Source organism: Bacillus rossius, chromosome 1 (genome assembly GCF_032445375.1).
Source record: "Bacillus rossius redtenbacheri isolate Brsri chromosome 1, Brsri_v3, whole genome shotgun sequence".
In the NCBI taxonomy this organism is placed as follows: Eukaryota; Metazoa; Arthropoda; class Insecta; order Phasmatodea; family Bacillidae; genus Bacillus; species Bacillus rossius.
Genome location: NC_086330.1, coordinates 127329296 through 127346413, shown reverse-complemented (window position 1 = coordinate 127346413; position 17118 = coordinate 127329296). Strand labels below are relative to the sequence as shown.

General features: G+C 33.7%; 1 protein-coding gene across 9 annotated transcripts in view; it reads left to right on the top strand.

Annotated features, from left to right (window-relative positions):
- Window positions 1-17118, top strand: part of LOC134545329 (broad-complex core protein-like) — a 164751-nt gene that overhangs the window by 132004 nt on the left and 15629 nt on the right. For 2 of the 9 annotated variants that reach the window (XM_063388601.1, XM_063388590.1), the window contains exon 5: window positions 6587-6812. The exons of 5 other annotated variants lie outside the window; for them this stretch is intronic. In XM_063388601.1, coding sequence (XP_063244671.1) covers window positions 6587-6792 — 206 coding nt within the window. In that variant the 3' untranslated portion in view covers window positions 6793-6812. Of the gene's footprint in view, window positions 1-953; window positions 1330-6586; window positions 6813-14057; window positions 15576-17118 lie in introns of those variants that run through there. 2 more of the 9 variants (XM_063388587.1, XM_063388597.1) reach the window with 2 other exon arrangements.

Genomic DNA, 17118 nt, shown 5'->3' with positions numbered 1-17118 from the left:
ATAATGTTGAAAAAGCATTACCTAAAATGTTTCCTTACTTTTACCCTACTATAATTCATGTATATAAATATTTTAATAAATCAATTGTTGGAAATCTATATTTATTTGGTTTTCTTATTTTTTAAAAACTACTTTTTTGAATGTTTTACGTTTTTTTTCTAACCCTTTTTAACTCTTTATCCTTGTTATAAAAACATGAATTACTTCATACATACATAAATACATACATACACACATACATGTATATTTGATCTCCACCGTAATGTATTTGTGAATAATTTAATATTCAATATTAGTGAATAATTTGATATTGAGTTCAACATTTCAAAATTAATATTTATTTTTTTAAATTCATTTTAAATACACCAATTGGAAGACTTTTACAATATATTTTATTTAAAAAATTTCAAAATGTATGAAGGTAAGATTATTTATTGAGAAATTTAGATTTTTTCCAGCAACATTATACATATATTGTTTTTACATGCAACAAATATGTTATGATTTTAAATTATTAAAATACTCTATTTTTAGGTATATAATCATTTAGACCAACAAAACGATTTTCACTCTTAAAATTTTACTGATTTAAGAATATTAAATTGTTTATTTCCTTTCATTTTACACCTCTATTAAGGTTCAATACATATTTATCTATTTTCATTTTACTGTAATTTAGATTAATTTTTAATTTTTCTTGGAATCCTGTGAAGTGTGGATAAAAGTTTCACTCCGATGATAAAATTAGATTAAAAAATATTTTAATTTGTGAATAATTTGACATTTGATTTGAATTAAAAAAAAAAAGTTTTTGCGGAAGCCTTGGATTTTTATAGCAGACTATTACTGTTGAAATTTGAGGTAAAGCAAACTGGAAGTGTTGCACACTTACACGAGACCATGTGCTGCTGAGCCGGGCAGCGGAGACAGCTGATGCCTGTGTTGTGTTCCAGCGACGAAGCTGGGCCACCAGCTGCCGGGTGGATCGACCTTCGACTGCACCCACTGCGACAAGCAGTACCGGTGGAAGGTGGACCTGCAGAAGCACCTGCGGAACATACACGGCGACGACAAAGGCCCGTTCTTCTGCATCCTGTGCAACAACGTGTACAAGCACAGGGACAGCTTGAGGAAGCACATGTCCAAGTTCCACTGACGTCGCGAGAGTCAAGTGTTCCAGGGCACGGGAAGTTTGGTCAGGCCTTGCGACAAGGCTCAGATAAATGATCACCGATGTTTGTTCTTTAGAAATCAAAGTACCCTGTTATCATCATTGTTAAAATGTACAATATTTATTTAACTAGTGCAATGAAAATTGTTTATAACAATTTACACAAGTGGTGAGTTTTAACCAGGGGTAAAACTAAACATTATTTATTTTTTTTTACTTGGGGGGGGGGGGGGGTAGTAGAAGGGGGTTACACCATCTATAATAACTAATATCATAAATAAGTCTCTACACACAAAAATTAGACAGAGAAAAAAGATTTCGGTTACAGAGTTTTTTTCTGTCATATTGTTCATTTAATAATCCATGTAGACTCTGCCTCGTGAAACTACATTGTGATTTTCATTTCACTGGTGTGGGTTGCATTGGTGTGCCGTTTTCATTTCAGTATCATCGTCCACATTGTTACTTGCATGAGGAAGGTAGTATAGGTTTGTAAGATAGGGAGGGGAAAAAATCCTTTATTTTCACATTTAATTGCATTCAGGCAACATTGACCCATGTCTGGAGGTGTTTGAAGTACATTCAAATCCCGGATAGGGTTTGTTTATTACAAATGAATGTGCATAAATATATTCTAACTAAAAGTTCGGGTAGTTAATTACAAGCTATTTCTCACAAACACAAATTTATTGGTTGGAATGACACTCATTTTGCAATTTTTAAATACAGTAAATTAACACATGTTTTAAAAGCATCACATGTACATTATATAAATATAAATATATATATATATGTATATAGACATCACATATACATTATATATATGTCTATTTCCTTAGGGATTAATTAAAGACAAATATAATTTATGACTCAACGATAGGCCTGCCTACATTATTACATCACGTAATTTATAACAAAACTTCAATGAATTGAAAGAAGAATTTTGTGCATAGTATTAAATTAGTTCATCGAAACATACGTTGAACTCCGTTGGAAATTCCCAAATAGTTATCCTCACAATCACCAAATATTTTAGTACAATATTTTCTATCACTGTTAACCTCGCCTGATATCTTTTCTGATGCTCGTTAGCCTCAGGTTAAACAGCTAGCCCTCACGTCATTCGTGGTAAACTTTAACCGGAAGAAAATCTCAGAGTGAGTTGTTAACAGAGGGTCATCCAACCAAAACAAGAGGTATCTGAGAGTTAAATGTAGCCCTAGGTTTAACCGAAGGTCATAAAACCGGCCCTTAATAGGTTTATTATGTTAGAGTTGCACAAAAAATTACCAGTGCAGTTGTCAGACCTTCCTTATTTACTTGAAAATTTAAATAAGTTAAAAAATGACAACAAAGTCAGGTTTTCGTGATGAGACGGGAAGGGGTAGGTAGTCTTGACCTCTGTGGACCCTGATCCACGCCTGATTTCAACTCTGTCATTGTTTGTGAAGTGCATTTGTGATTATAACTTTATTCCCTATGCACCATAGCGAGGAAGGGGAATGTTTAATTGTTTGGTGACCAAATCAATAGGGGTTGGAAAAATTAACAGCTATTTTTTCCAAAATTAGTATCTGTTATTTTAACAATTAGCATCTATTGTTGAGAAATTAGCATTTTCGAATAAATTTATTTAAAACCTAATATTTACATCCTAAACATTTGTAACAAAAATTCATATAGACAAATGCCTGCAAATAACCCTTTAGTTTAGTTTTGTACAAAAACTACAATTTTAGTATCTGTTTGGATTGAAACTACAAAAAAGCTTAAAGCTGATTTATCTAAAAAATAATAAGTTGTACTGTAATATGCCAGAAAACATTAAGTTGCAGGTATAATTAAGGGAATAATACACAAAAATACTGGATGAATTGGGTTGAGTTGTATTTTGAAATTATCTCAGAATGTAACTTGCCTGCATCACAGACACATGGCAATATCACAAAGTATGGTCACAGGAACTAGTGTTGAGAATGATGACCAGAATGCATGCTTCAAGTGAAACATTTGGGGGAATTCCAAGTATCTGAAGTATTTCTGTGTTTACTTCACACTCCCAGTAAAGCATAAAGAAAGAAAGTGCAGTCTCATTTGTTTTCATCTTATAAGCTAATCATACACCTTTCGTCTGTGAGATGAGAAAGTTTGTGGCAAAGTTGGTGGACCTGTTGTTGTGTATTAACTTAAGTGCTGATAATTCTTAAGTGACATACATCAATTTCAATAATTTAATTATACATGCACATGCCTCCTGAACAAACAGCAAAATACAAGCTGCATTAAGTCACTGAAAGTCTACAAGAGAGGGTTGTTTCTAAGTGTAAGAAGATAACATTTTGTACAATTTTGAAAACTATCAAAATAATTATATTTAGCGGTTATGTGACATTTGATAAATATATTTTTGCAAATGAATGACATTTAAACTAATTTAGCTGAAGAAAAGCATTTATTTAGAAAATTAGCTAAAATATCATTTATGTTGGAAATTAGCAAAAAAAAAAAAACATACATAGTGTAAATTAGCAAAAAAATTGCATCTACAGCAAAATGCTAATTTTTCTGGCCCCTTGAAATCAATTTAAAGTGCAAAGCTATCTTCTGATATATATTCATTTATTTGTAAATGTTACTAAAAGTTAATAGAAATCCTTTGGCACTCAAAAGCTTTTTTTCCAACTCTTAACACATTGCTAAATCAGTTGTGTGAATTTTTTTTGTACAATTGCTTGTCTGGTCTTGTCTTCATGGACTGCTGGTACCATACACACTTTCCTACAATGTTCTGTGGCTACCCAAAATATTTGAGGAAAAATAACAAAGATTTTTGTTGCAGCAATGTTAAAGTTTTGTTTCATGTCTACTGTTTGCACATTAAAGCCAATTCTCTATAAGTTGCATATTACATTTCTGATTATGAAACAAAATTTCCTCGTAATTTTTTTTTGCTCTCCAGAAATCAAGGAACTCCATGAAACAAACCAAAATCAAATCGTTCGTTAGGCTCATCTGTTTTAGTAACATAACTAGCACCCTCTACTTGACAACGTGGTCTTCGTAAGTGATCCTTGTTACAAATATTTATATTTATTATCAGCAAGTCAAGACTGCTTCATTGATCTAAAATATTGTAACACAGTTTATCTAGTGCTTTGGATGTTGATTAATTGTAGACGAAGTGTAAAAATAAATGTTTTTAAAACGTAAAATAGTTTTCATCCATCAAGAAATGTGATTTTTTTTTTTTTAGTTTACTAAGCCCAATTGGAGACTCCAATTTTTTTTTAAATAAAGGAATAACATGTTATAAAGGCATTTTTGGTATATTTTAAATAACTTATCAAAGAATTCTGGCACTTTTAAAATAAATTTTTTAGTTAATGATTTTATTATCAAAAATTTGCAAATTATTTTATTTAAAAAAATATTTTGCAAATAGTTAATTCACAATGAAAAATTGCGTTGTCTCACCCTTAATTTGACAGTATTTTTTTCTAGCATGTGTGTTTATCCATAACGTACTCATCTCTCACATCTCTCATTGTGATCTCTAAATATATTTTACCCATCTTTTCACAAATTAAATAAAGGTCATATTCATTAACCATAACAGCATATTTAAGTTTTCTCACCTATATTTTACTAATATTCTGAAAAAACAAATTTACGAAATTTAATCTAACTTCATTTTTATTTATGCATATACATGTACCCACAAAACACTCTCTCTCTCTCTCTCTCTCTCTCTCTCTCTCTCTCTCTCTCTCTCTCTCTCTCTCTCTCTCTCTCTCTCTCTCTCTATATATATATATATATATATATATATACATACATATATATATATACATATATATATATATATATATATATATATATATATATATATATATATATATATGGGGACACACACACATATTTGTTTGTCAATGTTGCCATAACTAAGTTAGGCTCAGCAAAAACTAACAGTACAAAATACGATATAAAGTTTGTGGTCTCTGTTTATACCCATATCAGTATTATGTCGTCCCCTTTTTTATTTACTTCATTTGGTACTGGTTTGTACTTCAGTATATTGTTGTTGTAGAAAACTCATATGTATTAACTATGTAAATTGTGATTCTTGTCCTGTATACGTTAATAAATGAACTTGGATAAAACAACAGTGGTTATCTAGAAGTTTTTGCTGTGTTTCCTTCCACAGGTATTACGTATAGTTTGATGAGTAATAATTTGAATGAAATATCAGCAGCATTAAATAAATATGTTTAGCTGAATGATATTTAGGACTTTTGTTTTGCAAAGTAGGTCTTGGTGATGTGAGGCTCAGGTGGTGAGAGTTGTGGCCTAAGACCATTTTATACTTGCCTTTCAGGAGGAAATTGTCACTCTAGCCATTGTATGACCAAGTTGATGAATCCATGAAGTCTGTCTGTCTCAGATGCTTCAGAACTGTTGAATCTCATGTTTTATTTTTTATTTAATTCACAGCTACAGAATTCATGTTGAAAAATTAAAACATATCTAAAGTTACTTACTGAAATAAAGATTTTTTTTAATGTTATACCTGTTGCCTTGGTATTGTCATCAAATAAGAAAGTTACACACTTGACATCTGCTACACACTGCAGGCTAACAAATGTTTTAGTTGCATTTTGAATCTAGGTTTTCTCTGAGTTCCAGTTCAGTTTGTTAATAACTTTTCATTGCATATATGAACTGTTAAGGTCATTTGGCCATCATTGTAAGATTTCATGTACTAATTTTTAGTTTACCACATGTTTAGTTTGTTAAATAAATACAAAAGTTTCTGTACTCTTTGCTTCTATTAAAGGTTTTCTGCTGCAGATAAAGTAAAATGTTAGTGCCATGTATGTTCTGAGGAACCCCATTCACAGGAATCTCAGCGATGTACGCGGGAAAGACGGAACATTGCAGTTTATGCCTAAATACTTTGATCATTCTTAACAAATATGACTCTCTACGCTCCTGCATTCATTATTTGCTTTGTTTGTATTGGTTATTAGTACGTTCACAGAAAACAGGTCCAACTTCCATTGGTTGGAAAAATTATAAAAAAATTTTTCATTTAGTGCTGATCTCACAGACTAGAACTCCAAAGCAGGTTTGCAATCCAAAGCAGGTTGATGTTACAGCATCCAACCAGTCTTTTAATGCATAGCTATGTCTACAAAGTAATTGAAATAAAATTTTTTATTATATTATTGTGATTATCATCAGAAAATAATTATTGTGAAGCAACCTTTCAGGCATTAAAAACATGGTCTTGTACATTTTTTATTTTAGTTAATGGTATTGCATTAAATAAGACGTGTTATGGAGGTAGGTGCTGTGTGTGGTTGCTGTTCCCCTGTCAGAGTCTTCACTCGTAACGTGTGTCCCGTTGCCTTCCAGGGAGCGCGATGAACCCGACGTGGTGCCCGTTCTGCCTGAAGCAGTTCGCCAACCGCTACAACATGCTGATCCACGTGAAGAACATGCACGGCGACGATCGGGGCCCGTTCCGCTGCGACCAGTGCGGCAAGATAGTGAAGAACAAGAACAGCCTGCGGGTCCACACCTACATCTACCACAAGAAGAACCAGTCACCGCTCCCCTAGAGCGCCGGGTCGTCGCCAAAGGTTCACTCCCCGTTTCAGCGCTGGCTCCGTAGAGCCTTGAGTTGTGTTTCTCCTAGCTTGGCATGACTCTATAGTTTATTTTACCATTAACGTACACTAACAGGTCTTTTAACTGACATTCTATGTTTCAGCAAAGAGCCGCTGTGTAAACATCTTAACTCTCTGTGTATGGCATTTGGTATTAGTAATTTTGTGAAACAAACGGAAGTCGATAAACGGAAATGTGACACAAAGATGGCGGACCCACGTGTAGCAACGTAAACCCGTTTATAGTCACTTTCGTAAACGTTAAGGACATACCAAACACATTGGTGTGCCAAATGAAATTTTATGATAGTGAAACTACCCTGGAATATAGTATGTGGTAAACTAAGATAGTTATAGTAAAAAGTATTCCAAAGTTTAAAAAAAAAAAATAAGAAAACTGGCATTACAATGATTATAATACATATTCTCCTCTTAATATGTAAACGAGTTCAGTAGCACAGCGGTGAAGCACACACTTGTTAACCTCAAGGTATGTGGTTAAAATCTCGTCTTTGGAATTTTTTTTTTCCTTTTCTAAGTAGCATTATAATATAATATTATATAATAATGTATAATTAAGTAAACAAGGTTAAAGTTTGTTTGAAGTAATTATTTACAGACTGATTTCAGTCATAGTAACATTAATATATGTTTTAAAATGTTTCAGGTTAATATTTTAGTAATTTCATAGAAGAATAACTTCTTATGTGTATGTAAACTTTAAAGTATTAACTGTTTAATGAATTTATCAAGATTGACAGTATTTTAATAAAATTTCTTGTTGAAAAGTTAACTTGCAACATGAACAACATGAGAACACATCAATTTGCTCTTTACCAAGGTTAGACTGGCGAGTTCTGAAAGAGACACTTTTTTCAGGGTGGCATTCAACTGTTGACTATGGCTGCAAGCAGTTTTAGTTTCCTTCATTACGGTCTATTTTTATTTAAGTACAGTGGTTCCTGTTTTCACCTTGGTATTCCCGTTAAAACTATACTGATGTTCGATAGTCATGTGAAATCGCTATTGTGACATGGTGTGGTACTGAATATGCCAGATTAGAGATCCATCACTGCAGTATTTTATAGCTTTCAAATTGAAGGTACACAGTTAACAGTTTCAAGATGAGTAAACTATGCATTGGTCTAAGAGCCAGCCTGGAATTTGTCACCATTTTGTTTTTAAATTTTGTTTTTAGAATTATTCATTAAATTATTTTTATTATTGTATATTAGTATGCTACAGGTTTAGAGTGTCATATACAGCAATCTTACAATGTGATAAAACGTATTTCTGATGAAGGGAAGATGCGACGTATTATAGTGCACAAGTGTCAACTGACACAAAAATGCTGTGTGCATCATGTACGAGAATCATCCTGAATGCATTAGGTGAGCGACATACATACTGCACTCTTGTCATAAATTAATTATATACAAGACTTTATATTAAACAACCAACATTTTTATTCATATGCACATTTAACAAATTCTCTTTATTCATTACTCATCATTGTATCTCCAAGTTACCCACTTTAAAAACATGAGTTGGTTAGAATTATTGAAGTCTGTATGGTATTATATTTGTATCGAAACTGAGTGTGGTCTGAAAATTGAAGCTGTACTGAAACCAAAATAAAGGCAACTTAACAAATTGTTTATTTATTTTTGAATAATTATGGGTTAGTTGAATTTCGTTTCTGAATATAACAATTGTTTTGTATTGTTTCAGATAATATTTTTTTTTGTTTATTCATTTTTTTTTTGTTTATTCATTCATGAACTAGCTAAAAGCATAATTTTTTTTAAACCCTTCAAAAAAAATTATCATCCAAATTCACACATTTTTTGGGAATAGTATTAACAAATGTAGTAGTTTTAGTAATGGTTGTTGTTATTATTATAATTTGCTCTGCTGCATGTTTATTAGCCGCACCCATGTTGATCAACTCAGGGAGGTCTCTATGGGGCAGAGGTGTATTTAGAATTAGAAGCGTTCTGTGGACACACTAATGTGTACAAACCTAAATAAACTTGCCTTGCAGTAAATAGTTTCATGAAACTGTTGTCAGTTGGTCCATATCACCATAGCATCACACTTCACAGATAAAATATTTATATCTAATATTTGGATCTATAACATAGAATGCTTGAGTGTTGTGTCACAAGATGAATTCAGTAGGTTTTTTTTTAAGTTTGGAGGAATAATACTGGCAAATCAAGTGCTTGATTTTCAGTAACAGTGTGATTGATGGGCTAGTGATTAGCATGTGGGGGCTAGCATCAACGTTCAGGTCATGCACTGATGATTGAGTGATTTATAGGATGATTATAGTAGCCTGCGCTATAAGGATAAGAGCATGATCATTTAATTTTAAATGCAAATAGGACCTGAGAAAATCTTGTACAAATAATCGGTACAGTTATATAAATTACTAGCTGTGTACCTAATACCTGCGGTAATATCCAAAGATATTTTTGGTGAATGACATTGGCCACAATTTAAAGTAAGGAACTATCTGAGCATTTGCCTGGAGTGATTTTGGAATACCATGGCTTATTTTGTTATATCTGTACTGGTTTGGTCATCATAGACCAAGAAAGCAGTCAGTTTGCTCATTTTTCTCAGGTTTTAGTTACTAATATTGCTACCTCTTACAGAAACATAAATATGTATTAAAAAATAAATCATATCAATGTCCATCTGAAATAATGTAATTTCATAATTGTGAAAGAGTTTTTAAAATCGGTCCAGTGGTTTTTGAGTTTATTTACTTACAAAAAACAAACACACACTCTTTAAATGTTGATGTGTGTGTGTATGTATGTGTGTGTGTGCATGTGTGTGTGTATAAAAAAGAGGCATGTATTATATTTTAAACACACAAGTTTACCTTGTGCTGACTCGTGCGACACTGGCGGCAGGGCATGGTTATTTTGTTACATTTGTAACGGTTTAATCAGCGTGAGCCATGAATGCAGTCAGTTTGGTCATTTTTCTCTGATTTTAGTTACAAGTGTTGCTATATCTTATGGGAACATATATTATTGAAAACAAATCATAGTCTATGTCCACATGGAATAATATAGTTTTATAACAGGGAAATAATGTTTGAAACTGGTCCAGTGGTTAGTGAGGTTTAATTCTTATGTATTCTGTAGAATATTTTTTTTGGTATCAACAACGAAATCTCCCTCCGCTTGCACCCTTATTTCTTGCCATTTTTTTGTTTGTCGTAGAACAAGCTGTGTGTCAGTAGAGGTGGGTTGTTACAGCAATTTTCGGGATCTGTTCTAACCTGATACTGATACAGTAATGTACTAGTTACAAGTATCTGATACTTCTGTATTAGTTTTAGCAGTAGCGGTCCCAGGACCGTGCGACCGGAAGGAGAATCTGATACATTATTTATCACGCCCGGTAATTCTTACCTCTGTTACTCTCATGCCCGCCTAATACAGCCAGTATCAATCAGTTCAAAATTCACTGCAGTTCGTCCTGACCATGTATTACCATGTACATTGTTGCGGGCTGTCATGCTTTGTAGTTAGTATCTTTATAGTGAAATAAGGAATGGATAAGTGCTGGAAAAAGACTTCATTTGTGTGGAATTTTTTCACGGAAAATAATGAGTTTACTAAGTGTAATTTGTGTAAACAAAAACTGAGTTATAATGCAATAATATTTGTTAAATAGTGACTGAACTTGCAAAGTGTTTGTTTTTTTATCGATATTGGCACTGCTATATGCCTGATGTACCTAACTCAAATGTCTATTGATATAGTATGCTCACTAATGTACCTATCTGTTTTTTTATTTTTAATTTTTGATAAAATCATTATCTTTTAATGTATGAAAACACTAGTTACTAATTGTTTTCGAAAAAAGAAAGTCCATATGTTGATTACATCTGTTATTAGTGTCAACTGAGAATTTATTTGCATTTTGATAGCTGTTAGGTGCACAAATATAAATATTATATCTTGTATTAATGTACTTTTTAATTTTAAAATTTCATTAGTTTTATTATTGAACGAGACGGTGCACGCACTGCGCACTGAGCATACTTTGATGTGGAACAATAAACAAAACGACTCGTAACAATTTCGCTCTGCGCCTCTCCTTCAACGCCTTCCCCTGTGCTTTCTCCCCTACATTCTTTCCCTTTATCCCTTATTCGTCGTGCCGCTCCCTCCCCTTTCACAAGCTCCGCCCAAGTGACCGTCATCTGCGATCGGGTTCTGCGCACGCGCACATTGGCCGTGGTGTTGTTCCAGGCGAATTCAAAAACTGATACTAAAGTACTTGATAATTTCCAAGTGTACTTGTTTGCAGTACCTGATACAGGCATGTATCAGTTACAAAATATCAGGTTGATACTTTTCGACCCACCTCTATGTGTCAGTAATATCACAGCTCTGAACTAAAATACATTAGAGTCTCCATTAACCGAGCTCTGACTAACCGAGGTTTTGTAGTATCCGAGCCGACTTAAAGCGCCATTACCAGCAAGAATTTGGAAAATTTTTCTTCTGGACCTGGCTGGAAAAATCATGGAGTGATATTAAAAAATTAACATTGAAGAAAAGTTGGAATAATCCCCCTCTTCCAAAAAAAAAAGGAGGGGGGGACCTACCAAAAATCAATACTTTTTTTTTTTACTATATTCGTGTCACCCAAGATTTTGCTTATCTGATGTTGCAGCAGACCATTAACCCAGTTAATGAAAAATATAGTTTACAAAATTCAAATTTTGCAAGAATGTTTAATAACTTGTTTGATTTCAGTTGATTCAACAGTCGAGTAGCAATATCCTGTTAGTGTGGCAGGCCATTGGCCAAGTGTTGGTGATTTGATGTCCAGGGGTTATGTTGTCTGCCATGGTACTTGGGTTTTGTGAAGGAAATTTTTTCCTTGGTGTTTTAACTTTGGAGCCAATAAATTAAAATTAAAAATGGTTTCTCTTAGGCTAAGTCAGATAATAATTCTAACAATAATGCCAAGGCCCATATTTTAAGTAGATTTTCTAAATTTCATAATTTACATTTGTCTAGTTGTCATTCCTATTCAAATTTGTAAATTCTTCTTTTTTTCCCCTTGTTATAGTTTGCTAAAATATTTGAATATGTTATTAGATGTTATTTAATAGTAATGTATGCTTATTCAAATTTAAATTCAAATATTGAATACATAAGTTGGGACTGCTTGCTCTGTAGATGTTCGTATTTGTGCGTTTCCTTTTAGGCACAACAAAAAAAATTCTTCACGTTATACATTTTTCCTTCTTTCTGCTGTATCTCACTTCCTTTTTTGGGGACACCAGTCCTTAGCCTTAACATTTCTCTCTTTTGTTGTGTTTATTGCCTTTCACCGATTTCTTGCATATTTACCTTTTATCTTATAATATTGTCCTTTTTCAATTGTATGAGCTATTCCACATGCTAAAATTAATTCATTCTTAAATTGTAGGATTTGATGTGTGCAACTATGAAAGTTTAATGGTTGTAACTTCTGTCACCAGGAAGTTGCTTACAAATATGCATAATACCAGTATGCATGGAATTCCATTTTCAGATCTCAAATTTAATTTTCATAGATTGTCGGTTTGAATTAAAAACACTTAACTCGAGAGAAAATTATTTTTATTGAGTTAACTGACAGCTCACACTTTCGTGGGATACAGAGATGGTGTACTTATTACAAAGCATAACAAGACAACATTTGATTTTAAAATAAAATGCACTGAAACATTAAAAACTTCCACGTACTAAAGCAATAAAATTTATGTATTAAACATTTTTTCAAGTACTTTTAAAGTGTTAAACACACAAAATATTAACAAGTAGACGCCACGTAATGAAGCTATGCATTTTGGTTACAGCCTCTTCTCTTTGCCGAAATGATAATTAGAGAATGAGTTAGGTAATTTTAGGATAGCAATGTCTTTGTTATTTTTATTAAATTTATTTTGTAAAGAAATGTTTTATGAATGTTAAGATTATAGCTACAGACAAGATTTTATGGTTTTTTATGCTAATTTTGCTTTTAAAACAGATGATTTTGGTGTTATTATTTTTATATTTAATGAAAAGTGTTTATTTATAAAGATAGTATATTATTAAACATATATGACAGTCAAGTGTTTCATGATACATACTTATTACACCAAACAGTTTCATTTTGACTGAAATATGGTGCACTTTTATAACTTAATAATTTGTAATAAGCATGACTTATTACTGGAAACAATAAAAATAAATGGACAAGTATTTGTGTGTTTTAATACTGCATTTATGCCATTATGTAATAATGAGTTACTAATAACAGTTGTGAGATCAAAATAAGTACAAAAATTTCCAATCTATTTAGTACATACATATAGCACAAACTTCCTGCTAAATAAATTACGTGAATTAAATTGAATGTATTAAAAAATGACACTTTTTTGTGATTTAATTTTATATTAAAAATGCTGATTAATATTTGGATTTTAGTGGTATTTTGGGGTTTGCATTGCATTATTGCAATTATTATTGCATTTCGGTGTTTGTGGTATAGACTCGCTTTTCTGTGTTATTTCGGTTTAATCTCAATTCACCACGTAATCTTGCCCATAATTATAGCATTTGGTGGATTTAAATCTACAAGGTTTTAAACAAACATTCACCTCTTAATTTTTATTTAGTTTTGGTTTAATGTCTCGGGCAATGATTTCATTTGAAATGATGACAAACTGCTCAGAAAAAGGATGGCGGAAAGGAATCTTCCACGGACCATTAGCCTGCTGGACTGATTTCAGGAAACTATGGGAGAAGACTGCCTGAACGAGGATTTGAATCTGGGTCTTCTGGAATGTTACCACTGCACCATTAAAAAACAAAAGTTTACATATTCAGGATCTAAACTATTCTTCTTTCTTTTTTTCCTGTTGTTGTTTCCTACTGTGCTAAAACATTATGAGAACATTGTAGCTGGTTGAAAACACCAAAAAAAAAATTATCTTGACATTTTTTGTTGAGTAAAATAATGTAAGTTCTTCCTGCCTCAAATATTTGACTGCGAATCTTATTCCTTAAGTATCAGATATTTTTAATACTGTATATTGATAGTATTTAAGGTTAAAAGGACCAGCCCATCACTAGTGTGTACGAGACTTCTCGACACTGAGAGTAAGAGGTGATCGAGTGGCTGAACCAACTCCGATGTTTTTGTTGCAGCTTTGCCGCGGGACTGGTCGCTGCGGTGCGCCCTGTGCAGCAAACCATTCAGGAGCCGGTCCAACCTGCTGTATCACGTCAAGAACGAGCACGGGGATCAGCGCGGTCCGTTCAGCTGCGTACACTGTGGCCACCTCATGAAGAACAGGAACAGCCTGCGTGTGCACATCTACCAGTACCACAAGGAGAAGAGATCTCCGAATGTCTCTTATTACTAACCTTGGCATTACTACCGCAGCATCCTGCCTCTGGGGTGCAAGACATTTTGTTCTAATCTACGATTACCACAAGTAGACAAGACCACTGACCGTCTCGTGTTTATAACCTTGGCATTACTTCCGCAGTATTCTGCACCGCTGGGGTGCTTGACCGTTAAATGACAGTTACTGTGGAACAGAAAACTATTTCACTGTAGTGGATGCATTAAACAAAAAAAATAGTATGACATCATTTAACTGCATACCTTCACAATTTTCACTGTAAGTAGTAATATGTACTATATATTACACAAGACCAATTGTTTATTACTGATATTAATTCGCTCTTTATTTTCTTATTGTGAATAAAATTTGTTCTTAACAATGTTTAAATTGGTACTATATGTATGGTATGAAATATATTTTAAATAGGTGACATTTTATTTATCAAACACAGCACCACATATGTGGATAATTTTTGTAGTACTATATGTTATAAATGTAGGGTGTATTTAGAAATATAGATTTTAAAATGTTCAGGAAATTACGTATATTCCAAAAAAAAATGTTGATTGAGACTAGTTTTCATACTCTTGAATGTTAATTACGTATAGGTTGTAGGAAACTTAGGTTTTATTTAGGAAATGTAGTTTAATAGTGAAATATGATACTGTATCTATAAAATGATTTGGAATGACTGTATTTGACTTGGTAAATTTTATAGTACAATAAGCTGATACTGTTAACCATGTAAAGTATTCTGTGCAAATAAAAATACAAAATTCATGAAAAATTGTAGTAAAATAGTGATAAACCATATTTAATGTTACTTACCACAAACCTACATGTGATATGTTTATGAGATGTACTGGAAAGAAGACAAGTGCGTGAAACAAAATTTTGTGTATGTGTGGCCTTGGGGAGGGGGGTGGAAATCATGACCTTTAGACATTTTTGAGGACTGACTCAATTCACCTCTATATTTCCCCGGGTGTTCCCTGCCAACTTAGTATGTTATAGTTCATACCACATTTAAAAAAAAGTTATTGCTTTGCAGATTTTTAGGCTATAGACCATAAAGTACAACCCCGCTTTTGTCGTGATTACAGCTAAAATTAAATACAATTCAAATAATAAAAAAAAATTCTAATCATAATAACACTGCATTGCCACAAGTAATATGGTAAGTGATTTTTTTTACAAATGAAACAAGCTTTTATATTGAGTATGTTAATTAGTATTACTAGTTCCCCCCTCCCCCATTAAAATACCTGTTGCTGCAAAAATTTGGAATTATATGTACGTATACTAGAATACTTGAAAATGTCAAACATATGAAATTAGGACATTTATTGTGGTAGCAATGAAGATTATTTATGTTCAGTTTTGAGAAACAAGTAACAATGGCTTTAAGTATTGAGGGCGTACCGGTGTTGAGGTGAAATTATCGGTGGAAATTAATGGGCGCCACCACGTGAGTGGGCACGTGGACCCGGCTGAAAGACTCTTACTCAGGGCGTTACGTGGCCCGTGTGCGGCGAGATATTAGCCCTCCAGATGTTATACGCAGCTCCTGTCCCTAACTAAGCCCGCTCTCAGCGTCGGGCACGCTTCTAATCACCGCAGTGGGCTCTCAGGGCGTCCCACACGCCGCTGACCAGGTTAGGGACCCACGTGGCCCCCCCGAACACAAAACACGTAACACAGTTAATTGGCTTTTATTCTACTCACGGTACACGTCCTTACACGATCCTCTTCTGATACAACTATACAACGCCCGAGGCACGAATCAGATTAGGTGATGAGGCGGACCACGCACGTGGTCGCCTCAAGGTAGAGACACGACCGCCCTCGGCCGGCGGGAGAGAGAGACTGGGCTGAGCTCATGGCTTGCAGGTGGCAACATGGTGCCCCTTCGCGCCGAACACAATTACCGTTACACTTTGCTGTAGCGTGCCCCGGGTTACTCTTAGAAGATACATAACTAATTTTACTATAATTATTAAATTACTTCCATGTCCAGACCGTCTGTAATGATTACTTATAAACATAAAACAGGGTTCAAATGAGTTTCATGTTAGTTCCACCGTCGCCCGCTAGGGAGCGTCCTTGTTCGTGCTTGGACTTATAAAAATAACAAAAGACATGAAGTTATTAATTAAAAGACATACATGCATAGCCATCGTTACACTGTTTTGGGGCGGAAAGAAAAAGGATTACAATATTAATTAACATATTTAGGGGTGCGGCGCACTGCATCTAAGCGCCCTCTTGCCAGGCTAGAAACACACGCACACACGCACGCACGAGCGGGAGGTTTGAATAGAGATGGTGGTTGGGCGGTGTCATAGCGGGCTCAAAGGGGCCGCAGGCCCGGACGACATCAGTATGTTATCTATAATAGAATGTAAATTGAAATTTGAAATTGCCTCTGTGTCTCTCCAGGGTTCTTTATTGGTTTGTATGCTGTTAACATCCATGCAACTGTAGCCATTGCAATAATTCACCAAAAAATCATATTTACTATCGATGTCAGCTACAAACTTTTTCTTCTTATGTCAACCACTGAATGACAACAAAATTATTAAAATCAATGAAATCAACACATTTATTTGTGTAGACCTACATTATCACCAAAATGCATATTAATTTGAATTACCCAAAACATCTAATTTATAAACCATGATTGAAGATTAAATGATATGTAATACATATTTGTTGTATGAGGATCCATTTGTTTGTAGATGAGTTAAAGAATACTGATTTAATTTGAACATGTGACATTCTGGTAGAACAGATGATTTGAAGGTGTACTTTGCCCCCCGCCCCTGCCCATCCCTTCCTCTCCCAGGAATATCCCCACC